The 26,493-nt window shown below is 46.4% G+C and overlaps 1 protein-coding gene across 1 annotated transcript in view; it reads left to right on the forward strand.

The window, feature by feature from the left end:
• Positions 1-24,459, forward strand: part of LOC134968767 (puratrophin-1-like) — a 36,083-nt gene extending 11,624 nt beyond the window's left edge. The window contains exons 4-9 of the mRNA XM_063944256.1: positions 12,168-12,417; positions 21,884-21,973; positions 22,094-22,318; positions 22,504-22,674; positions 23,643-23,820; positions 24,311-24,459. Of these exons, the coding sequence (XP_063800326.1) occupies positions 12,168-12,417; positions 21,884-21,973; positions 22,094-22,318; positions 22,504-22,674; positions 23,643-23,820; positions 24,311-24,459 (1,063 nt within the window). The remainder of the gene's footprint in view (positions 1-12,167; positions 12,418-21,883; positions 21,974-22,093; positions 22,319-22,503; positions 22,675-23,642; positions 23,821-24,310) is intronic.
• The last annotated feature ends 2,034 nt before the right edge of the window (positions 24,460-26,493 follow it).

Here is a 26,493-nt window from a genome sequence, read left to right on the forward strand (position 1 = left end):
TTATTGCTTTGCGATTATCAGTTTTCCCGGAACATCCTCTCTGGAGGTCAGGACAGGTCAAAATCCTCCTCGATGTTCAGAACTTTTGGCGATATGCTTGACTGGCCTTGGATACATCTGGTGCTGTGACATTGACCAATTCATGCTTTGAATATAATTTTGAGCTTATGAAATATCTGTGAAGCTTTTAAGGAAACATGAACCTATATTTGTGAGCAGGAGTAAATATCTTAGTTAATGCGAAAAAGCTTGAATCAATATATATTTGCTATACTAAGAAAGCCCCTACACCATCATTTCCCCTCTTTTTGATTCCACTTTTTCTCCCTATTTTACCTACACTAGGCATGAACTATTCCCTTTCAGTAAACCAGTCCCCTGGACTTATAGTCCAAACCTTGGGGATTACTCCTAACAACAACCAAAGGATAAGCAACTTCATTCTTCTGGCTGGAGAGTCACTGTCAACTTCTTCGAGTGGGATGCATGTAATCAGGTATCACGACCTTTCACCTTAATTTAAGGTAGACATGGTTAGCAGCACTTGATATGGACCATCATATCTTGGTTCAAAGGTCTTTCTCACATGTCTCTTTAAATAGACCCAATCTCCTGGATTTAGCTTATGCGTAGCTGATCCTTCTGGGTCTGGAATGGAAGACAACACTTGGCAATGGAGGTTAGTCAATGTTTTACAGACCTCCTGTACATAACCTGTAAAAATCACCATGATTATGTTGTAATTGTTGTGGATAATAACAACCTGTTCTTAGAGATGTCCCAAACAATATTTCATATGGAGTTAGTTTACTAGGTTTCATGGGTGTGGTCCTAATATTGAACAATACTATAGGTAGGCATTCTGGCCGTTCTTTTGGTTTCTGTCATCATTTTCTGTAGTTTTAGCTTAAGGTCAAAGTTCAAACGTTCCACCCTCCCACTCGCCTGGGCGCGGTAAGGCACGTGGAAGGCCTGCTGTACCCCCAAATCTTTCATTATATGCTGCATGACTTCTCCTGTGAAATGTGTACCTCTATCTGATTCTATAACCTCAGGTATCCCAAATCTACATACTACTTCTGCTATCAGTTTCTTTGCAGTGGTTTTTGCTATGGCTTTGCTTACTGGCCAGGCTTTGGCCCAGCGACTAAACATGTCCGTTGCTACTAGTACATATTCATATGGACCGCTTCGTGGCCACTGTATATAGTCAATTTGTAGTCTTTCAAATGGGTAAGAGGCTTTGGGTATAGTTCCTAGAGGTGTCTTGGTTCTTTGTCCTGGATTGCTGATTCCACAGATCCAGCATCCTGCTACAAAGTTTGTTGCAGCTTTATTGAAGCCAGGAGCCATGGCTTCCTTTGAATGATGTACTTGTCCATGAGCTACTTGTAACATAGGTGGAAATAGAGCTGCTGGTAGACAGTACTTTAATTCTCTTGACTTCCAAAGTCCATGTTCATCTTCTTCTGCCCCCAATCATCTCCATTTCTCCTTTTCTCCTTGTGATGTTTGTTGTTGAATTTTGATCAACTCCTCTCACTGGGCATTTGCTTCACATCTTGAGCTACTAAGACTTGCTCAAGTTCTTTTGATTGTAAGGCAATTCTCTTGGCTTCTGCATCTGCAAATGCATTTCCTTTAGCTTCCATGGTTTGGCTCTTAGTATGTGCTTGTACCTTGATTATGCCAATCCTTTTAGGTAGTTCCAATGCTCTGAAGAGTTCCATAATCAAACTGGCATGTTTGATGGGTTTTCCATTTGCACCTTTGAAGTCCCTACTTTTCCAAATAACAGCGTAATCCTGGGACTAGATGTTAGCTGTCATGTTTTCAGCATGTATGCAGGCTCTGGTCATTGCTATGAGTTCTGCTTCTCGTGCTGTCATTCCTGGTAGCAATGGTCCAGAGTCTATGACTTAAGTTTCAGTTGTTACTGCATATCCTGTCCTTGGGGATCCATTATCATAATATCTTGATCCATCGACGAACAGGTTCATGTCTGGATTGTCCAGTGGTGTATCTTGGACATTAGGAAGAGGTAAAGTCTCTAATTCCATGAGGGCTAGGCAATCACTTCATATTTGGTAAGTCTGGCTGCAGAAAGATGCTTGCTTTTTTCTTGACTTAGTATTTCTGTTACAGCGTGCGGTACTTGTATACACAGTGGATGATCAAGCACAATGATGTCTGTCACCTTTTCCTTCATTATTGCTGCTGCTGCCACTGCTCGGACACAGGATGGTGCTCCTCTGATAATCGGATCCAGCTGGGCTGAATAGTATGCCACTGGTCTTTGTTTTGGTCCGTATTTCTGGGTGAGCACCCCTAAAGAATGCCCTCTGTTTTCATGGCAGAATAGGTTAAAAGGCTTTTTGTAATCAGGCAATCCCAATGCTGGGGCTGTTATTATGGCTTGCTTTAGTTTTTTTTTTTTACTGCTTCTTCAATGGTGTCCCTGTTTTCTGCTGACGCCTACTTTTTTGTTAATTCATATAGAGGTTGCATCAGTAATGAAGCTGAGGGTATCCATTCTCTGCAATAACCAATAAGGCCCAGAAAAGCTCTGATTTCATTTAATGTTCTTGGGGTTTTTGCTTGAGTTATTGCTTTTGTTCTTTCATCAGTAAGATGCCTTGTTCCTTGAGATATGCAGTGTCCTAAGAAGACAACTTTTTTCTGTACTAGCTGAAGCTTGTCTTTTGACACTCTGCAATCTTCTTCTGCCAAAAAGATGAGCAGTGATGCTGTTTTCCTTTTTTTCACTTCTCTTCTGTCTGTGCAGCAATAACCAGATCATCGACATATTGAACTAACTGGATGTCTGTAAAGTGCGGTCTCCATTTCTGCAGGATTAATGCCATTGCCTCTGAGAAATCTGATGGACTGGTTGCTCCCCCTTGGAGTAATCGTGTCCAACAATATTGTTTACCTTCGTGAGTGAATGTTAGAAACTCCTGGCTTTCCCATTCATCAGTAGATAATCTGTTTTTCCCTCCTTTTGAATCTTGAGATTCAACACCTTTATTGATTAATGTTGGAAAAGGGTTGCTGCGTTGAGGGTAATACATCTTCTGATGGTTACTTGTCGCACTTTGGCAGTGCTACTTCATACATGGTCAGCCGTGCCACTGACAGGTGTTTGGTTCTTGCTTGTTGAAGCTTATCTGTACCTGCATGTGGACCCTGGATGATATGTTCATGATTCAGCACTATGCCTGTGCTCTTGTCCTCTTCTAGGACTTCTGATTCATCACTGTCTCTGTGCTCTTATACTCTTCTAGGACTGTTGCTGCTATTACTGCTCTGATGCCGGTAGGTGCTCTTTGATTACCACTGTCAAGCTTGCTTGAGTTGTAGGCCACTGGTCTTCACCTCAGTCCATGATTTTGCATAAGGACTTCTATGTATGGCCTCTTTCTTTAATAGTCAGGTAGTTCTAGGGCTTGACATGAGGCAACTGCTGTTTCCAACTGTTCAATAGCCTAATTTATCTGTTGCTGTATGTAGGATGCGGACCCTCCTCCCTTTAAGTGTTGTCATACAATGCTTGCATGTAGACTGGTGCTAGAGGTATCCGTGTTCTGTAGTGTCCTACTAGGCCCAGGAATGATCATCTGACTTGCTTGACACTAGTTGGCATCTTAGCTTGCAGTCTGAATCTTTTCCTTCTCACTTTTGTTAGATGTCGGGTACCTTGGGTGTCCTAGGAAGATTAACTCTTGCTTGACTAGCTGCAATTTCTCCTTCTGAGGCTCTGCAGTCTTGTTCTTCCAGAAACTTCACTAAGGACACTGCCCCTTCTTGGTACTTCTTTTAGTGGTGGTGGCAATCAACAGTTCATTCACATCCTGTATTTAGCTGTGTGTTTTGTGGATAAATCACTTGGTGATATAGCCCCTCCACAAAGCTATCCTGGTCCAGTAGTATTGCTTCCTTTCTTCTACAACTGGTACTGCGGGAATGAGCCAATACTGAACTTCTGTTTTAACTTGCTTCTAAATGGCTTTTTGTTCTTTCCTTTGATAAGTTGCTGGAAAGTTAAACTTCTGCTGGTGTGTACTGTATTCTCCTTGGATAAGCTTTAGTACATTGTGCTTCAGCAAAGTCACTGGACATGTACTCCAAGGTCAAGAACCTGGGCTGGTATTGGTGACTGCATTTCTCTCATCTCCTGTCCCTTTAAGAATTTCTGATATCACCAGTTCTTGTGGTATCTCCCTCTGCTGTCTTCTGCGTGTGCCGGCTCCAGCATTCATTAGGCACAAACGTATTTCTCCAGTGGGCAAGGTGACTGTAATCATACCTTCTGCTGTTTCCTCTGGAGACATTATGTTCACTGGGGAGTACCCGAAGAAGCCCGTACCTCATATTGGCAGAAGAAGCATCATTCATTTGTCTTCTGGAACTTTTTCTGTCTTGTTCCTTATTATTTGCTTTAAACCCCGGAGCTTCTGTTGCTTTAAATCATGGCATTATCTCTGTAATCTTGCCAGGTAGTACTGACCACTTGTCAGATGTCTTTCATTGTCCTTCTTAAAGCAGACTTCCTTTAGTCTCCAAACTTTCATGCAACCTTCATATTGTTTCTCAACTTTTCTTTTTCCAATCACCTCTCTTTATGATTCATTCATTATTCTTCATACTTTGTCCTTTCTTTACTTGCATATTCTTTCTCACTGCTGCTGGCATGTCATCTTCTTAGTCCAAGTCCACCCAGGCTGGTGTTTAACATAATGATGTTTATGCTGGGAGTTGTTGTTCCTCTTTGTCTTACTTTTCCTGTGAGAGATAGTCTTGTATAGCAGCTTGTATTTCAGGTTACATCTTTGCTTTCTTGCAGGGGTAGGGCTTAACCTCCCAATCCAGTCGTTGCAATGGCTTGATCTGTAAGTAAACGTAGAGGAATCTGGTTGTGCATAAAAACAGCTCTTGAAACCCTTGGGTCTCCTGTGGGTAAAGTCACTTTTATCGAACTGCCAGTGGTGACTGAGTACACTGTTGCCGACACAGGAGTTGCACACCTTCATATTCTATCATCTTGTGTGTCGTATAGTGACTTTATCATAGTAAGTTCTGATGGACTCAGTCTTTTCCTGTTTCAAATCTGGGGCTGCTGGTGCCCTGAGTGTCTGTGCATGACACCATCTCTTAAGTCTTGTCATGTACATCTTTCCACTTTCAAACGTTGTTCTATTTTTCTCTGTCGGAACGTCCGTTATGGCTGGGCAATCATCTACTGCATCTGCTTTTAACATGGTGCTTACTGTTTGGGCAGTTGCTGGTCCTAGTATAGCCTCACACAACTGGTGGTAGTCGACCCATGCCGGTGTCCATATGGTTTGAATTCTTTCCATATAGGCATAAACTGCTATTGGGTTTTTTTTTAGGATCTGGGGACTCTGCAACTATATTTGCGAGGCCATTGCCATACCATGGTTTGTGGTGTTGGCTCTGTACGATGTATGGTTCGTTCGTCCTGGCTGCATTATCTGGGTTGCGTATTCTCTGTACTTGTGCTGGATACAGAGAAATAGGCAATGATGACCGTCTTTCAGTATTTCTAGTCGCATAGATATCTTGGCATGGCGGTTCATGGGGTGAAATCCAGTTTCCACAATTTGGGCAATGTTCATATCCTTCTGGAACGCAAAACTGACATACCGGACACAATTTTTCTGGAAAATATGTCAGTTTATTCTGTACATTATGCACCTGGGCATGAAAAGCTGTAGAGGCTGTGTCTTGACCCCTTGCTTCTCCTCTTCACCTGATTTGCACCCTTTCGCCTATAGTTCCTGATTGTGGACAATTGTTTACTGGACTCATAGCTTGATTCCAGGTGTCCACCACTCGTTTAAACATGAGGGGAACTTTAGCTGCCCAGTTTCTTTGATTGGTCTTGTTGGGGTTTCTTGTGATAAAGTATCAGGACACTGGGGCATACTCTGTACACATAGCTCAGGTAAATCATTCGGATTTTCAACCACAGATCCTTCCAAGATAGGGCTGATTATTCGTCACTCTTTTCCTGGCACATCTTTTTTTCAATTTTACTGTTAGTGAGCTTGCAGATGATTTCATTCTGTTCATACTTGGTGTGCATGCATGTCTGGGTATAGGGGTGGGGTATAGTGTGCAGGTGTTGTTGCTGAAATTACAGGCAGTGAGTTTAACGCTGGTTGTGGTGCTATTGAGTACTCTGGTACAATGGGGAAATCATTTTCCTCATGTCTTCTTCTATTCTCTGCTCCTAATTCTTGTGCTACAGTGATCCAGATGGATGCTTGATCTCTACTATTATGCTTAATTATCCAACTCTTGTTACAGGAGGCAAATTTTTCCCATTTCTCTAGGTCAAGTGTCCCTTCTGACGGGAAGCCTGCTCTTTTGAAAATTTTACTTATTCCTTTCAGAGCTTTACTGCCCTCCCTGTTACTCACAATATCCACGGGTTTGTCGGGCCCTGACATCTTTACAGACCGCGCTCCCATGCCTCGGTGAACGTGCGCGGAACCCCTCCTGATGTGGTATTTTAGTAACTCCTTATGAGGGACTTAAAATCTCCTTTTAAAGCTTTTCTTACCCTCCCTGTTACTAACAATATCCACGGGTTTGAACCCATCCTGATGTGGTATTTTAGTAACTCCTTATGAGGGAATTAAAATCTCCTTTTAAAGCTTTTCTTACCCTCCCTGTTACTAACAATATCCACGGGTTTGAACCCATCCTGATGTGGTATTTTAGTAACTCCTTATGAGGGAATTAAAATCTCCTTTTAAAGCTTTTCTTACCCTCCCTGTTACTAACAATATCCACGGGTTTGAACCCATCCTGATGTGGTATTTTAGCAACCCCTTATGAGGGAATTAAAATCTCCTTGTGAGACGCTGACTCTGAAGAATCTCTTCTATCCTTGTACCTAAAAAGCTCCTTAAATCCGTCTGTGGACAAATGACTGGGGTTGTAGTGTTGCCCCTTCCTCCCTGTGTTGGTGGAAAATCTGTTAGTACTGCTCCCCAAGTGAGACCTGCATAATAGATTATTTCTTCTGGATCACTGAGATGCGTCCCTAATATTTATTGTTAAGTCACTCCAAGGGTCTATCCCTCTGCCTATATAGACTCCTGCTTGTACCTTGTGTTCTTGGTAAACTCCCCACTATTCTTGGAATACGTTCACCTTGTGTCTCTTTCAGACAGTAGTTGTTCTTTATTACTGACCCAATCCTACCCCTTTAACTGTCTTGCATAGGGACATACAATATATACAGTACAATGTGTGCAGCAGAATCTAGTTACACTGGTTTCATTATTCAGCAGACACCCCGACTCCCCCCCCCCACCTTTTCAAAAGCATATTGACAGAGTACATATAACAGTGCAAGGATACAAAAACAAGGATGACAGTAAATGCTATATCTGTTATCTGTGTGCAAGGCAGCTGTTTGAGGCTGCACGGGCAAATGGGTCTTAGACCTGGGATTATGTGGTTCCTAGGCCAATAGGTTATGATGTTAGACCAATCATTCTCAATGTAATGTTCCAACAATTCCCTTTTTAAAATGACAACCTTTTGTACAATAAAATTCATCATCATTTTCCACATAACCAAATGAGACTTCAGTGCTTGTAATTGCCACCAATCTCGGTGCTACGGACCCTTTGTATTTTCTTAACACAACAACACAGGTACAAGATTTGCATATACCTCTTTGGTTATTTATCAATTCAAACTGGTTATCAGCATTAGAACATATCTTGGCAATGCGCCACCTTTATAAAACGGCTCTATTTTCTTAATAAACATGTATTAGTACTTTCACAATTTAAAAGTTTTCTGCATATTTGATTAATTCCCCCTGTGCACTTGTGGCTAATTATCTGAAATTATTTACCCACAATTCAACAATATAACATACATGTATGGTACCTTAAAAAATTTCTTCTGACTGACACTGGGCTCTTTAAGATATTCTCTGACCTTCCCGACTGGACTTCCCCAGATTTCAAGAAACGCTGAGTTCAAGTGAGCAGGTAGAAATCTACACATTAAATGTCACTTACCGGTTTTTTTTTATCAGCGGTTCCTGAAAGATCAGAGGATTTGTTGCGAGTGGGGGAGATGCTGGAAGATCTCCGGACGAGGTCCCAAAATGATAGGGTATGTTAACCTATTCAGGTCTGGTCTATAAACTCTCTGCAGTCATCAGTCAGAATTCTGTTTCCCTTAGCAACCGGTTGGAGATCAGTGAATGAAAAGGTGACACAGGATCATTGTGTAACCTAAGCAGTTCATAGTTGATCTGTCTTAGGGGCCATATAAGGTTTATTTTATAGTAAAAGAACAAAGGATTCATGTGTGCCAATACATTTAGCCAATCAGAATACACCATGTATGTCTTGAAAACTGAAACACATCAATTGTCAAACAGGATTATAATTAGCAATTAGAATATATTTATTGCTTTGCGATTATCAGTTTTCCCGGAACATCCTCTCTGGAGGTCAGGACAGGTCAAAATCCTCCTCGATGTTCAGAACTTTTGGCGATATGCTTGACTGGCCTTGGATACATCTGGTGCTGTGACATTGACCAATTCATGCTTTGAATATAATTTTGAGCTTATGAAATATCTGTGAAGCTTTTAAGGAAACATGAACCTATATTTGTGAGCAGGAGTAAATATCTTAGTTAATGCGAAAAAGCTTGAATCAATATATATTTGCTATACTAAGAAAGCCCCTACACCATCACACCAAAAGCTGGGACTGTCTCCTTTTGGCGGACATTGGCAGCTTGTCTCTACTATGCCCAGAACCAGGGATATCAGCCTTCAAGCAGCCAGTCCCTGCTCCAGCTCCAAACGCCTGGGATGCAGTTTTATATTTGCATTGGTGAATTGCTCTGGCTCCTGAGCTCTGATACCCAAGTCCCCAGTACCACCTGAAAGATGTCCCCAGTACCTCCAAAAGGTGTCCCAATACCTCCTGAAAGGTGTCCCTAGTACCTCCTGAAAGGTGGGACTCTCTAGTTTTTTTGATCCCATTCAAAGCTAAGAAATCTAATTTCAGGAACCCCTTCCCTACGTATTAAACACCCCTTACCCCCCTGGAAGCCGTATACCAGGGCCCCTTCATTCAGCCCAATGCCCCCTTCTACAGTTCAGCCCCATTTGTGCAGTAAAGGAGTAATTAGCAGAAACTACTGCTCCAGGTCCTACATGCTGAGCAGAAGATAGAACACCCCCTACCGCCCATTATACATCAAAGGTGCCGCTGATAGCGCCCCCCACACCTACCGCTGGAGGATGGGTAGGGGGGCCCAGTGCATTGCTGTGCCCAGGGGCCTACACTGCTGATAAGACGGCCCTGGAGTAGCGTCTCATCAGCGGACGGGAGGAGCCGCAGCAGGTAGGACAGTTCTTAGCTGTTGTTATACTGTCTGCAGTTAGAACATGAGGCATGCTCAGGGAACTGTGGTTTGGGCCGTTCTGTGAGAAAAACAAATCTAGAGAAATAATAATAATCTAATGTTAGCAAGGCTTCTATGTCTATAGTGTATACACTCCTTGCATGGGTTGTAGGTGCAGAGTGCTGCAATGCCACTTCTGCACCTGCCTATCACCCACTCGCATCTGGCCTCCATAGAGATGGGGCTTGGACTGGCTCATTGGATGGAGAGACGCCCGCCGGAAAGATCCTGCTCCGTGTGTTGCACAGGCCACGTTCCGGGCACAGACATTGCAGGACAATAAAATACTTCTTGAAATGGTGAAACAGAATCTCAGAGCTTTGGTCTGCACCCACTGGTGTTGGCTCCATTGTTTGTGGTGCCTGATGCCAACACAATGCAGGACTGAAGCTTTGGGGACGTCACACAATCAGTGAAGTGCTCAGGCTGAATATCAGACACTGCAGCCCAGTCAGCTGGGGTGCTGTTCCCCAGAAAAGCATTTTATAACCCAGATATAGCTAATCAGGAGCCATACCACAAATCCGCTGGAAGGTTCGGATCTGTGCAAATAATTATTCTAGCACCAAATGGAACTTTATCATGTGACTAGAAAACGCATGTAAAGAAAGCGTGTTGTCCGTTTCCTCTGAGCGTAAGCCGCCAGCGGAACGGGTGACTGATAACATGCGTTGGATAAGAGAGGCATTGCTAATAACGTAGCTATCTATTTTACAGAGCTGTATTCCGATAATATTCCTATTGCTAGAATAGAATACATGTCACTGTATCATCTCCAGTCCTCCATGCTCACACTACTGGGCAAGACGCAGAAAACTGTACCCGATTGGGGCATTCTGTAGTTTTCACCGGCTATATAGAGTATGTGCCCAAAAACGTTAACTCTCTCCCAACCTCCTAGTTTGCTCGGTACACCACAACCAGTCTGTTCCTATCAGAGCAGTTTGGTTTCTCCTAGAAATAGTGGCGTTTGCCAGATACTTAGCTCTTTATTACAACATTTAAGGTGAGTCTTAGTGCTATTGAAAGTTAATGACCTCATGTCGTGTGACCTGCAGTGACATCACTCAGCCGTTACCTTCAGGATTAGCATTATAGAACTTTTTAGAAAGCTGGGAAATAGGGGAGCGAGTGTTTAAAGTGCTCTGATGCCCCCACCCTGGCATCCACAGACACGGGGATACCCTTGTTTGGAAGAGGGGATGTGGCCTCTTACTGGTTATTGGCTGGTGGTCAACAGAGAATATCAACGCGCACTGCAGAAATACTAGTAGGCCGTGGGGAGGGGAATTAACGTGTACGATTTCCCCCGCCCTGGCACCTACACACTTGGGGGTAGCCTTGCTTGAGAGAGGAGCAGATATTTATTGGTGATCACCAGTAAGGCCCCATGCTATAGAAAGCATTGGGAAATCCAGAGGTGGGGGGGGGTTCTAATGCCCAGATCTCCCACATCCTGCAAACAGGTAAAAGCATGATCATTTCCTAGAACATATATTATTATGGAACCTGCGGGTAGAATACGACCTTTTGCTGTGAGGTGAATTAATGCAGAAGCAAGAACCGCAAAGTATTTCTTGGCTGTGGTTACAAAAAAAAACCCAATAAATAGCCACATTTGCTTTTTGTTCACTTTTTATTTATTTTTTTAAATGAAATTGCAGAAAAGGCAAACGAATGTTATTTCAGTAAATTCCTCTGAGGAAGAAAAAAAAGAATGAAAAAAATAAATAAAATATTCTTCCTCAGGATCCATAGGCATCCACAGGGATGACCTTAGGGTACGATAGTGGAGGCCTGGACCAGGCATTAAACAGTTAACAAAGGGGTTAAAGTAACATATATCTTCAGATTGCTGTAGAAGGGTGTTGTTTTTATATACCGGAAGGAAAAGATGCTGCAGAGATATAGAAATCAGTGTAACATCCTCAAACAAACCCCCTTTAGTCATTGTGCCCCGGCGGAACCCCAGTGTCTGAGTAGATCATCGCTGTAGCGGCCAGTGCCTCAGTGTATAAATAAAGATGGAAGGTGAGAGCCGTGTCCCCCTCATTGGTAATATGAAAGGTGTCATAGACACAGAACCACTGACGTGGACTCTACCTGAGGGGGATTTATAGAGTGTGATTATATGATGAAGTTTAGGCTACACTAGATGAGTGTAAACCAATTGCATTATCCAGAGTGTTCCTTGTATTGCTGCCTGTTTCATGAGAATAGGAACAAAACAAGGCCAGAAGGTGCGTTACTCCCAGCATAGTGGGAAGTAGTGGGAACTGGCTGGTGTCCAGCTCTCTCTGTGTTTCCTCAGGGGTATAAAGAGACATTTGGGTCCTTCCCAAAGTGTAACAATGACTTACTGCTGTGCATTGGTTTATCAGTGCCCAGTGAGATACTTGGCACATTACAATGCGATTGTATTTCATGTAGAGGTCCGTGCTATGAATAGTGTATGAGGGAAGTGCTTTTTAAATGAAATGAATTGGTTTAGCCCATTCTGGGTGTTTTCTGAATTATCCGGTTTAAGAACCTCAAAGGTCTTAAAAGTTGTAGTTTAAGGTTATTGAATCCTTATCTGACTGTAGGGCGCTGGGCATAGGACCAGCTCCGGGAAATGTTTCTGCTCCTACAGTTTGTACAACCATCAGTTTCATCACTCTCTACCCTGACTTGTTTCTCATTTACTGTTGCAGTAAGCTCCGGCACATCATCGATGAGATGGTGACCACAGAGAGGGAATACGTGCGATCCCTCTGGTACATCAGTGAGAACTATTTCCCCGAAATGGATCGCATGGACCTCCCCCAGGACCTCCGCGGGAAAAGGGGCCTCATCTTTGGCAACCTGGAGAAGCTGAGGGACTTCCACAGCCAGTATTTCCTGAAGGAGCTGGAGAGCTGCTGCAACCACCCTCTGCGTGTCAGCCACTGCTTTCTCCGACACGTGAGTACCCACCACGCGCTGCCCGGCTTTCTGCCTGGGTTACTTGTACTACCGCTGCCCGCCAATTACATGATTGCCCTATAGGTGGCCACAGTCATGGCTTGGTCTTGTTGGAGTGGTCACAACCTCACTGTGACCAGCACTTTGTAGATTCAAGAAAACGTAAATGCCAGTAACTGCGAGGACAACACAATCAGCGAGATGCAGGCGTGATTCCGGCGCATTAGACCGTATTTTGTAAAGCACCAATAATTTGGAAGGCAGAAACAGCATGGTCAGATCACATGTGACCCGCGCTGCCCTACTGTGTCCTCCAGTTTTTGACGAGGAAATCCTTTCTGCAGAAGTGCATAATATATTTATATATGAAAAAAAAATACTTTTTAAACTATATTAAATACATTTTAAACAAAAAACAATGTCATGAACAGTTTTGAAGGGAAAAATCATCAGTTAATTGGTTAAATTATTGCTACATTACAAAGACGGGCTAACTCACCAGAATCGCACCCATGCCCGCATCCCGCAGGCTGTTACATAAGGTTGCCCAATGTCTTGGTAGCACTAAGCAACCGTTTTCCTAAACACTACTCTGATGACATTTATTGCAGGTAGCTTTTGTCCTTTTTGTTTTGACTTTGTTCCTGACTAATTATTGGTGAAATAAATCCGTCCGACGGACACCAAGATTATGGTGAGGTGGGGTGGGGTGGGAGGGGGGTTCGCTCACACAGGAGCTGCGGGGTCTACTCTTTGGAAGTCCTGCGGCTGTGAGCTGGGGCTCGGTCATGCTGAGGGTGTAGCATTAGCCATACATACATACATACATACATACATACATACATATATAGATATATGTTGTATATCTGTAATGGGCAGGCTATGATGATGTTGCACTGTATACATCAGTACTGGCATGTGTAAGCTCACCAGTCCCCGCACAGCTCTTGCCCAGTCTGGGGGTAGAGGACACCAGTAGCTACCAGCAGCTGGCCAGAGGGGTCTGGGCATGGCCTGTTCAGGGTGTGGGAGGGGCAAGCAGAGGACCCCACCGGTGCGCGGTATATATAAGGCAGTTAAACCGATTATCTGCCCCCCACCGGCATTATCTGCAGCCCCATTGCCGACCCCTCCTCCTCCGGTCACCGCACTGCTCACCCCACACAGGGTCTCACCCTTTCCTGCCATACTGATTCACCTTCTCCCCCTGCTGGTAAGCGGCCACACGTGTCCCCGGTGTGGTACGGGACTGTCTGGTGGTTCCTGCATCCGTTTCCTGGTTGCTGAGTCCCAGGATGGCAAGTAACCTGGGGTTGCAGCATAGTATATGGCGGAGGGGTGCAGAGTATGCGGTTTATGGAGGAGGGATGTGTCCTGTACATAGGGGGCACTATATAGAGGGATATAAGGGTGCAGTGTGTATATAGGGGCAGTATATGGTCGGGGGTGCAGTGTACAAAGGGAGTGTGTGTGTGTCCTTGTCCCTCCAGTGGCTGCCACCGGCACCACAGAGGTGAGGCACAGCGTTAGATTAATGTAACTGTAAGTGGAAATAATACAACAGGATAGAAAATCCAGTCACATTTGAATATGAAAGGTTGTTATAAATGGATACCGCCACACCAAAACCCTACCCCTACCCCCACTCTCTCTCTCCAGCACCCTACCCCTACCTCCCACTATCTCTCCAGCACACACTCTCTCTCTTTCTCTCTCTCTCTCTCTCTCTCTCTCTCTCTCTCCAGCACACTCTCTCCATATTCAGCAAGTGTGAAACAGTCAGATCAGTGTTTTTAGGTAATTAGCAGCAGGCTGGAACATCTCCCTGCACGATCACTTTCATTTTCATTTGGTCTGTGTGGCGGCCTCCAGTGGCCACCGGTGCACATAACAGAGGTGAGGAGCAGTTAGCCTTTTATAATGTAGAACAAATAAACCTGGAAATAAATAAATTCCATCCGGATAAGTTAAATGCAGTATTTAACCACTTGCCTGGCATGGTGGCATCAGATGTGACCATACCAGCAAGTGTCTTATTTGACCTGGTCGCACATGATGCGACCAGTCAGATAGAGAGTGTTAGCAGCGACAGGGAAGAGAAACTTCCCACCACTGCTGCTGTCAGAGGAACCGGAAGGTCCCTCTGCCTCCCTGCACCCTCCCCAGTGATTACTGTGCTGCCGATCACTGCTGATTGGTCAGCACGGCAGGATCCCCCTCCTCCAGCGGCTGCAGACAATAGCAGCCGCTGGGGAAGTGTAAATGATCCCCCCCAAGCCCACCTTGTGCACCTGGTGGTGGCTTTTCCAGCTTTCAAAATGAAAGCGGCAATGTTTTCGATGTTGTCGACCGATGTTCAAAATAAAGATATTTTCTCTAACGTCCTAAGTGGATGCTGGGGACTCCGTAAGGACCATGGGGAATAGCGGCTCCGCGGGAGACTGGGCACATCTAAAGAAAGCTTTAGGACTATCTGGTGTGCACTGGCTCCTCCCCCTATGACCCTCCTCCAAGCCTCAGTTAGATCTCTGTGCCCGAACGAGAAGGGTGCACCACTAGGGGCTCTCCTGAGCTTCTTAGTGAAAGTTTTAGTTTAGGTTTTTTATTTTCAGTGAGACCTGCTGGCAACAGGCTCACTGCATCGAGGGACTAAGGGGAGAAGAAGCGAACTCACCTGCGTGCAGAGTGGATTGGGCTTCTTAGGCTACTGGACATTAGCTCCAGAGGGACGATCACAGGCCCAGCCTGGATGGGTCCCAGAGCCGCGCCGCCGGCCCCCTTACAGAGCCAGAAGGCAGAAGAGGTCCGGAAAATCGGCGGCAGAAGACGTCCTGTCTTCAACAAGGTAGCGCACAGCACTGCAGCTGTGCGCCATTGCTCTCAGCACACTTCACACTCCGGTCACTGAGGGTGCAGGGCGCTGGGATGGGGCGCCCTGAGACGCAATAAAAAACACCTTGGATGGCAAAAAATGCATCACATATAGCTCCTGGGCTATATGGATGCATTTAACCCCTGCCAGAATACATAGAAAAACGGGAGATAAGGCCGCCGATAAGGGGGCGGAGCCTATCTCCTCAGCACACTGGCGCCATTTTCCCTCACAGCTCCGTTGGAGGGAAGCTCCCTGTCTCTCCCCTGCAGTCACTACACTACAGAAAGGGTTAAAAAAGAGAGGGGGGGGGGGCACTAATTACGCGCAGTATTAAAGATACAGCAGCTATAAGGGGATAAACACTTATATAAGGTTATCCCTGTATATATATAGCGCTCTGGTGTGTGCTGGCAAACTCTCCCTCTGTCTCCCCAAAGGGCTAGTGGGGTCCTGTCCTCTATCAGAGCATTCCCTGTGTGTGTGCTGTATGTCGGTACGTTTGTGTCGACATGTATGAGGAGAAAAATGATGTGGAGACGGAGCAGATTGCCTGTAATAGTGATGTCACCCCCTAGGGGGTCGACACCTGAGTGGATGAACTGTTGGAAGGAATTACGTGACAGTGTCAGCTCTGTATAAAAGACAGTGGTTGACATGAGACAGCCGGCTACTCAGCTTGTGCCTGTCCAGACGTCTCATAGGCCGTCAGGGGCTCTAAAGCGCCCGTTACCTCAGATGGCAGATATAGACGCCGACACGGATACTGACTCCAGTGTCGACGGTGAAGAGACAAATGTGACTTCCAGTAGGGCCACACGTTACATGATTGAGGCAATGAAAAATGTTTTACACATTTCTGATAATACGAGTACCACCAAAAAAAGGGGTATTATGTTCGGTGAGGAAAAACTACCTGTAGTTTTCCTGAATCTGAGAAATTAAATGAGGTGTGTGATGATGCGTGGTTTTCCCCCCGACAGGGCCGTAACTAGCGGGGGGCTAGGGGGGCACGTGACCTGGGCGCAGCATTCTGGGGGGCGCAGAGAGAGAGAGAGACATGTGGCAGACCCGGCAGCAGCAGCGGTATACATAACTTAGAGCTCGCGGCTGTGAGAGGCGGACCCGCGATGGAGCTGTGACACAGATCCCGGCTTCTCCTAGGAGCACTGGTGAAGCCGCGCCTCCCGAGTCTGCCTCTCACAGCCGTGGCTGTCACTCACCACAAGGTTCAGGCACCGCTGTGATTACTCAGCTCTCTGGCAGCCTGCTGAAGCCACTAGCAGGCGTCCCGGCCAGAGAAGAGGAGGCGGCCAGCAGAGTGTCAGTGCAATCTCTGCTACGCCCTGCCTCCCGCCCTGCAATCTCTGCTACGCCCTGCCTTCTCTGCCAGTGACCTTTATTATATGGCGGCTGGTCCCTGCTCCAGGACCAGCCACCCGTGTGCTGCGCTGATGTGAACCAGGTGGCCCGCCCCCCTTCATCCACCGAGCCCACTCCATACTGCCCTAATTTAAACTATGGATCTCCATAGTAGCACAGAGGAGCTAAGAATCAAAGACACACCTTACTAAAGGTAAGCTTATGTGGAGTCAGTAAGATGTTGTAATGTTATTGTAGGGAATGGGGGCTGTAGTGTAGTTATGTAGTGTAGTAGATATGGTATGTAGTGCAGTGTATAGGAACATGTAGTGTAGTAATGTAGTGCAGCGTATCAGGGGTTATAGTGTAGTAATGTAGTACAGTGTATAGGGGTATGTAGTGTAGTGCAGTGTGGCATATAGGGGGATATTTGTGATGTATTATAGTGATGTAGTGTAATGATGCAGTGCAGTTACGTCGTGCAATGTATGGGGACAAACGGGGCATGTAGTGGAAGACGCTGTTAGGGAGGCCATGTGACAGAAGTTAAGCACATCTGGGGCACACGGTGGACATGTGGGGAACACGCTGCTGTGTGACATATGACAGATGCTTAGGGCATCTGGGGCACACAGGGGGGCAGTATAGTCTAATAGTATCCACTTTTTTTCTAAATATATGGTCATTTAGTGTGATAATGCGTGTGTGGTGCGTTGGGGAGGGGGGGGCGCCAAATTGCAGCCTTGCCCCGGGTGCCGAAAATCCTAGTTTCGGCCCTGCCCCCGATAACAACTGATAATTTCTAAAATGTTATTGGCATTATATCCTTTCCCGCCAGAGGTTAGGGTGCGTTGGGAAACACCTCCTAGGGGGGATAAAGCGCACACACGCTTGTAAGGGCTCTACCCTCTCCTGAGATGGCCGCCCTTAAGGATCCTGCTGATAGAAAGCAGGAGGGTATCCTAAAATGTATTTACACACATACTGGTGTTATACTGCGACCAGCAATCGCCTCAGCCTGGATGTGTGCAGTGCTGGGTTGGCGTGGTCGGATTCCCTGACTGAAAATATTGATACCCTAGATAGGGACAATATATTTTTGCCTATAGAGCATTTAAAAGATGCATTTCTATATATGCGTGATGCACAGCGGAATATTTGCCGACTGGCATCAAGCCTAAGTGCGTTGTCCATTTCTACCAGTAGAGGGTTATGGACACGTCAGTGGTCAGGTGATGCGTATTCCAAACGGCATTTGGAAGTATTGCCTTATTAAGGGGAGGAGTTACTTGGGGTCGGTCTTTCAGACCTGGTGGCCACGGCAACAGCTGGGAAATCCACGTTTGTACCCCAGGTCGCCTCTCAACATGAGAAGACGCCGTATTATCAGGCGCAGTCTTTTCGTGGACAAGCGGGCAAAAGGTTCCTCATTTCTGCCCCGTGACAGAGGGAGAGGAAAAAGGCTGCAGAAATCAGCCAGTTCCCAGGAACAGAAACCCTCTCCCGCCTCTGCCAAGCCCTCAGTATGACGCTGGTGCTTTACAAGCAGAATCAGGCACGGTGGGGGGCCCGTCTCAATGAATTTCAGCGCGCAGTGGACTCACTCGCAAGTAGACCCCTGGATCCTTCAGGTGATATCTCAGGGGTACAAATTAGAATTCGAGACGTCTCCCCCTCGCCGTTTCCTAAAGTCGGCTTTACCGATGTCTCCTTCTGACACGGAGACAGTTTTGGAAGCCATTCACAAGCTGTATTCCCAGCAGGTGATAATCAAGGTACCCCTCCTGCAACAGGGAACGGGGTATTATTCCACACTGTGGTGGTACCGAAGCCAGACGGCTCGGTGAGACCGATTCTAAATCTAAAATCTTTGAACACTTACATACAGAGGTTCAAATTCAAGATTGAGTCACTCAGAGCAGTGATTGCGAACCTGGAAGAAGGGGACTACATGATGTCTCGAGACATCAAGGATGCTTACCTTCATGTCAAAATTTACCCTTCTCACCAAGGGTACCTCAGGTTTATGGTACAGAACTGTCACTATCAGTTCAGACGCTGCCGTATGGATGGTCCACGGCACCCCTGGTCTTTACCAAGGTAATGGCCGAAATGATGATATTCCTTCGAAGGAAGGGAATTTTAGTTATCCCTTACTTGGACGATTCCCTGATAAGGGTAAGATCCAGGGAACAGTTGGAGGTCGGTGTAACACTATCTCAGGTAGTGTTGCGGCAGCACGATTGGATTCTCAATATTCCAAAATCGCAGCTGGTTCCGACGACTTGTCTTCTGTTCCTAGGGATGATCCTGGACACAGTCCAGAAAAAGGTGTTTCTCCCGGAGGAGAAAGCCAGGGAGTTATCCGAGCTAGTCAGGAACCTCCTAAAACCGAGCCAAGTCTCAGTGCATCAATGCACAAGGGTTCTGGGTAAAATGGTGGCTTCCTACGAAGCAATCCCATTCGGCAGATTCCACGCAAGAACTTTCCAGTGGGACCTGCTGGACAAATGGTCCGGGTCGCATCTTCAGATGCATCAGCAGATAACCCTGTCACCAAGGTCAAGGGTGTCCCTCCTGTGGTGGTTGCAGAGTGCTCATCTTCTAGAGGGCCGCAGATTCGGCATTCAGGACTGGGTCCTGGTGACCACGGATGCCAGCCTGCGAGGCTGGGGACCAGTCACACAGGGAAGGAATATCCAGGGCTTATGGTCAAGCCTGGAGACATCACTTCACATAAATATCCTGAAGCTAAGGGCCATTTACAATGTTCTAAGCTTAGCAAGACCTCTGCTTCAAGGTCAGCCGGTGTTGATCCAGTCGGACAACATCACGGCAGTCACCCACGTAAACAGACAGGGTGGCACAAGAAGCAGGAGGGCAATGGCAGAAGCCACAAGGATTCTTCGCTGGGCGGAAAATCATGTGATAGCACTGTCAGCAGTATTCATTCCGGGAGTGGACAACTGGGAAGCAGACTTCCTCAGCACGACCTCCACCCGGGAGAGTGGGGACTTCACCCAGAAGTCTTCCACATGATTATAAACCGTTGGGAAAAACTCGACAGGTATTGCGCCAGGTCAAGGGACCCTCAGGCAATAGCTGTAGACGCTCTGGTAACACCGTGGGTGTACCAGTCAGTATATGTGTTCCCTCCTCTGCCTCTCATACCCAAGGTACTGAGATTGATAAGATGGAGAGGAGTAAGCACTATATTCGTGGCTCCGGATTGGCCAAGAAGGACTTGGTAACCGGAACTTCAAGAGATGCTCACGGAGGATCCGTGGCCTCTACCTCTAAGAAGGGACCTGCTCCAGCAAGGACCCTGTCTGTTCCAAGACTTACCGCGGCTGCGTTTGACGGCATGGCGGTTGAACGCCGGATCCTGAAGGAAAAAAGGCTTTCCGGATGAAGTCATCCCTATCCTGATCAAAGCCAGGAAGGATGTAACCGCAAAACATTATCACCGCATTTGGCGAAAATATGTTGCGTGGTGCGAGGCCAGTAAGGCCCGACAGAGGAAATTCAACTGGGTCGATTCCTACATTTCCTGAAAACAGGAGTGTCTATGGGCCTGAAATTGGGGTCCATTAAGGTTCAAATTTCGGCTCTGTCAATTTTCTTCCAAAAAGAACTAGCTTCAGTCCCTGAAGTTCAGACGTTTGTAAAAGGGGTACTGCATATACAGCCTCCTTTTGTGCCTCCAGTGGCACTTTGGGATCTCAATGTAGTTTTTGGGTTCCAAAAGTCACATTGGTTTGAACCACTTAAATCTGTGGAGTTAAAATATCTCACATGGAAAGTGGTCATGCTGTTGGCCCTGGCCTGGGCCAGGCGCGTGTCAGAATTGGCGGCTTTATCCTGTTAAAGCCCTTATCTGATTTTCCATTCGGACAGGGCGGAATTGAGGACTCGTCCTCAGTTTCTCCCTAAGGTGGTTTCAGCGTTTCACCTGAACCAACCTATTGTGGTGCCTGCGGCTACTAGGGACTTGGAGGACTCCAAGTTGCTAGACGTTGTCAGGGCCCTGAAAATATATGTTTCCAGGACGGCTGGAGTCAGGAAATCTAACTCGCTGTTTATCCTGTATGCACCCAACAAGCTGGGTGCTCCTGCTTCTAAGCAGACTATTGCTCGTTGGATTTGTAGTACAATTCTGCTTGCACATTCTGTGGCAGGCCTGCCACAGCCAAAAATCTGTAAATGCCCACTCCACAAGGAAGGTGGGCTCATCTTGGGCGGCTGCCCGAGGGGTCTCGGCTTTACAACTTTGCCGAGCAGCTACTTGGTCAGGAGCAAATACGTTTGTAAAATTCTACAAAATTGATACCCTGGCTGAGGAGGACCTGGAGTTCTCTCATTTGGTGCTGCAGAGTCATCCGCACTCTCCCGCCCGTTTGGGAGCTTTGGTATAATCCCCATGGTCCTTACGGAGTCCCCAGCATCCACTTAGGACGTTAGAGAAAATAAGAATTTACTTACCGATAATTCTATTTCTCGTAGTCCGTAGTGGATGCTGGGCGCCCATCCCAAGTGCGGATTGTCTGCAATACTGGTACATAGTTATGGTTACCAAAAAAATCGGGTTATTGCTGTAGTGAGCCATCTTTTCTAGAGGCTCCTCTGTTATCATGCTGTTAACTGGGTTCAGATCACGAGTTATACAGTGTGATTGGTGTGGCTGGTAGGAGTCTTACTCGGGATTCAAAATCCTTCCTTATTGTGTACGCTCGTCCGGGCACAGTATCCTAACTGAGGCTTGGAGGAGGGTCATAGGGGGAGGAGCCAGTGCACACCAGGTAGTCCTAAAGCTTTCTTTAGATGTGCCCAGTCTCCTGCGGAGCCGCTATTCCCCATGGTCCTTACGGAGTCCCCAGCATCCACTACGGACTACGAGAAATAGAATTATCGGTAAGTAAATTCTTATTTTTTTTTTCAATATTAAAAAATATATATATTTTTTAAACAAAAATCATTTTGAATAAGGTTTAAATACACATTCTACAACTAATTCAAGCATAATAAACCCTGACATTTTCTGAGGGGTTTTTCGGAAAATAATTAGTCCGTTAAAGGGAAAATCCAGATTCTGTGTCGTCTTAGTAGATGTTTGTCTGTTGCTCTTAGAGACGACCATATAAACGCCCCTAAACAATGCGGACAGATGGGTGTAAGCTGCTGATCTGTAGTGTTTCAGGGTTTATTACAGACTTTTTGCTTTTTTTCCTCTAGAAAGACCAGTTTGGGATGTACGCCTTATACAGCAAGAATAAGCCCCGGTCCGACTTGTTACTAGCCAGCCACGGGAACATATTCTTTAAGGTGAGTACGTTACACTAGATGTAAAGGATCTCTGTTCCCCTCTGTGACTACTGTGAGTGATTCTGGCATCCGCAGGTTGTGCCCCACAATGATTAATGCATGCTGTGTGCTTATTGTCAGAATAAGCAGCGGCAGCTGGGAGACAAGATGGACCTGGCCTCGTATCTGCTGAAGCCCATCCAGCGAATGAGCAAGTACGCTCTGCTCCTGAAGGACCTGATCAAGGAGTGCAGCGAGGCTCAGGAACAGGAGCTGGTGTACCTGCGCGCCGCCGAGGAAATGGTGAAGTTCCAGCTCCGTCACGGCAATGACCTCCTAGCCATGGACGCCATACGGGACTGTGATGTGAGTGAAGGGGCAGCAGGTTCAGGAGGTGGACAGTGCAGTTACTACTTTATAGACACTTCTTTGTGTACACGTCACACGTGATGTGTTCCTGTGTCATTCTTCCTATGTATTGTCACATATCACACACCCAGCGTAATACACTCTGATAACATCCTCCCTTCCTACATATTTTGGGTTAACAGGTGAATCTAAAGGAACAAGGGCAGCTGGTGAGACAGGACGAATTCACAGTGTGGTTGGGCCGGAGGAAGTGCCAGAGACACGTCTTCCTGTTCGAGGATCTCATCTTATTCAGCAAGCCCAAGAGGATTGAAGGGGGACTGGATGTCTACATATACAAACGCTCATTTAAAGTAAGTGAAGCAGCTCAGACCATCACCCACTCGTATAGGAGTGTCACACACAAAGGGAAGCCCCAGAATGTCTACTAGGGTCCCAAGACCCCAGTATCTGTGATCCCTATCACCTCTTCCTTCCACCCTGAGGACTTCTGCATGCGGGAAAAGAATAAATACCGTGGGCATCCCAGGATCCTAGAATGGTGGGAAACTCTGTATAGTGTACACATATATATAATGTGGTATCCGTTCTCTAGGTTGACCACACTTGGGTCGACACTGTCTAGGCCTACCACCATTGGTCGACAGTAAGTAGGTCGACATGGTTTCTAGGTCGACAGGGACTCTAGGTCGACATGAGTTCTTCACATTTTTTCAAAACTTTTTCATACTTTACGATCCACGTGGACTACAGTTGGGAACGGTAACGAGTCATGCGAGGGGACACTGTGCACTAATTGGGGATTACGGTCACTGTATGGAGAAGACGGCACCAAAAAAAGTGCAGAAACTCATGTCGACCTTCTGTCATGTCGACCTACAGTCCTTGTCGGCCTAGAAACTATGTCGACCTACTTACTTTTGACCAATAGTGGTTGACCTAGACACTGTCGACCTAAGTGTGGTGGACCTTGCATACCACACCCATATAATGTACACACATTGGCCATCGCTACATGCGGGAGAACTGGCAGGTTACATTTTCAGATGAATATTTACATAACGGTGTAAAAATAACTAAATTGTATGACGTGTGTATTTTAATTTTCAAGGGTACAATTTTCTGTGTGTTGTATCCTTACATTAGCTGTAGCGATACATCACATCATATACATCTGTGCTTATTGCCATAGGGATCACATTAATGACCCAAAGACCACGGTTCTCGTCCTGGGCATTTAGCTCTGTGTGTTAGTGATCTCTCATGAGGTGGCCAGTTTGTAGCCGGCCCTGCCGCTTATGCCACTTTCTCTGATTGGCAGACAGCAGACATCGGCCTGACAGAGAATTCCGGAGACAGCGGGCTGCGCTTTGAAATTTGGTTCAGGCGACGTAAATCCAACGACACACACATTCTCCAGGCGAGCAACGCCGACATCAAGCAGGCCTGGACCGTGGACATTCCTAAAATCCTCTGGCAGCAGGCGACCAGGAATAAGGGTACGTCATCGGTCTTACTGCCATTTTCTCTGCCCTCTGCAATCATGTCACTTATAGCAGATACAGGGTCACTAAGCCCCAAATACTAGTTGGTTGGCTGCTAATAATGTTGTAGGATCCAATCCAAATAAAAGGTGTGTCAGATAAAGTGGTTGTGGAGGAAGATATTTCCCTGCACACTGCATACTTCCTGTCTGTAATTACATTGAATGAACTGCAGCCAGCAACCTCTAAGCCTGTATATGCAGCTGAATAGCAAATGTAAACCACGTGTTAAATATCCGAAGTCATGTCACAGAAATAGAACTAAGTGCTATGTATGAAATAAGAGATCGTATTTGTAGATAAAATGAAACATGTAGTAGGGATTACAGGGATCATTGTGTGTGGTCAGTGTGCTGTAAACCAGCAATGTGCTGTATAGTAAGCGAGCGCTTCTATTGGTGGATTACTGTCCGTGTCACAGAACGTGTCTCCTTTCCCCCGGCAGAGGTCCGCATGCAGGAAATGGTCTCTATGGGTGTTGGCAACAAGCCGTTTCTGGACATAAAGCCAAGTGACGCAGCAATTAACAACCGCGCTATTGATTACATCATGAAGGGGAGAGGTACGGAATACATTTGGATCCATACTCTGTAGTAGTGATGAGATCCGCAGGAAGGAGGCAGAGGACACGGAAGTACTCTTGCACGAACCCTAGAAATGTTCAGAATTTTAAAGGGACAATAATCCCAATGCAAGCTGACCTGATGTGGAGGATATTGTGACATGCACAGGATATCTAGAAACCCCGGGCCGGAGGGTAGTTTATCATCTACCTCTTCTACCTGCTTTTCACACCCGCTCCTCAAAGTACATTTACAGGTTTTAAGGCTAGCTATGTTTCAGCATGGAAGGTTATATCAAAATGACTGGTGTAGTAGGGAATGCTGGCGGCTGGGTTCCCGGCGACCAGCATACCGGCACCGGAATCCCGACCGCCGGCATACCGACAGCTGGGCGAGTGCAAATGAGCCCCCCTGCGGGCACGGTGGCGCGCTATGCACGCCACACTATCTATTCTCCCTCCAGGGGGGTCGTGGACCCCCAAGAGGGAGAAAAAGTGTCGGTATGCCGGCTGTCGGGATTGCGGCGCCGGGAACCCGACAGCTGGCAAACTAAAGATCACCCAAAATGACCACAGTACCTGTTGTCATTTTGTTTTAGCCTTCTATGCTCAAGCATGGCTAGCCGTAAAACCTGGACTGTTAGTGTGCCTAGAGCAGTGGGTGTGAGAAGCCCTGATCTTCCATAATACAGGCTCAGGTGACTGCTGACTATGGGGCAGCTAACTGCATGGAGCCGCCATATTTATGCGGTGATGTGTCTGTATAAGTGAGACAAGGGGGTAATAAGGTGTATATGGTTTCTGGTGGCCGGAACATAATGTTTGGATTAAGATCACCAATTATTGTTTTCTTTATTTGCGGTGTCCTTTTTTGATCATTCAGATCCTTACAAAAGGACTCAGGCCCCCATCACTTGCAGCTCTGTGCCCTCTGCTTGCGGATCCTCCTCGGCTTCACTGCTGGGTCCCCTAAACCTGCATATGTATGTCAATCAGACCCTTCTGCCTGGAGTTCTCTCCGCCAACAGACCCTTTGAGACAAGCAGCTGCCTGGAGGAAGACGAGTTGGAGAATGAGACGAGTTGCAGTCAGCCTTCCATGAGTACGTGTGGTGGGGAGTGTCTGCTGGTTCTGCGTCTTCTCCTGTGTACCCACCTCACGTTTCCCCTGTTCTTCTTACAGCCACAGAGAGCTCGGAGTCCTCGCAGTGCATGTCTGGTGCTGGATCCAGTGGCTCGGACAGCGGCTGCGTCTCCAGTATTCCGCAGGACAACCTGTCTGAAGATACCGGTTCTCCCTGCGATGCCTCGGCACAGTACACCTTTCCAGAGAGGAGGAACAGTTCCAGCATCATCTCCCCGGTTGTGGAAAAATCCAGATTCATCAACCGCCAATACATTTCCGCAGTAAGAACATCGTTATTTGTACAGGTTGAGTATCCCATATCCAAATATTCCGAAATACGGAATATTCCGAAATACGGACTTTTTTGAGTGAGAGTGATATAGTGAAACCTTTGTGTTTTGATGGCTCAGTGCACACAAACTTTGATTAATACACAAAGTTATAAAAAAAATAAGAATTTACTCACCGGTAATTCTATTTCTCGTAGTCCGTAGTGGATGCTGGGGACTCTGTAAGGACCATGGGGAATAGACGGCTCCGCAGGAGACTGGGCACATCTAAAGAAAGATTTAGGACTATCTGGTGTGCACTGGCTCCTCCCCCTATGACCCTCCTCCAAGCCTCAGTTAGGACACTGTGCCCGGAAGAGCTGACACAATAAGGAAGGATTTTGAATCCCGGGTAAGACTCATACCAGCCACACCAATCACACCGTATAACTCGTGGTAGGAACCCCGGTTAACAGTATGATAATAACGGAGCCTCTGAACAGATGGCTCGCAATAACAACCCGATTTGTGTAACAATAACTATTTACAAGTATTGCAGACAATCCGCACATGGGATAGGCACCCAGCATCCACTACGGACTACGAGAAATAGAAATACCGGTGAGTAAATTCTTATTTTCTCTGACGTCCTAGTGGATGCTGGGGACTCCG

This window comes from Pseudophryne corroboree, chromosome 11 (assembly GCF_028390025.1).
Source record: "Pseudophryne corroboree isolate aPseCor3 chromosome 11, aPseCor3.hap2, whole genome shotgun sequence".
Taxonomy (NCBI): Eukaryota; Metazoa; Chordata; class Amphibia; order Anura; family Myobatrachidae; genus Pseudophryne; species Pseudophryne corroboree.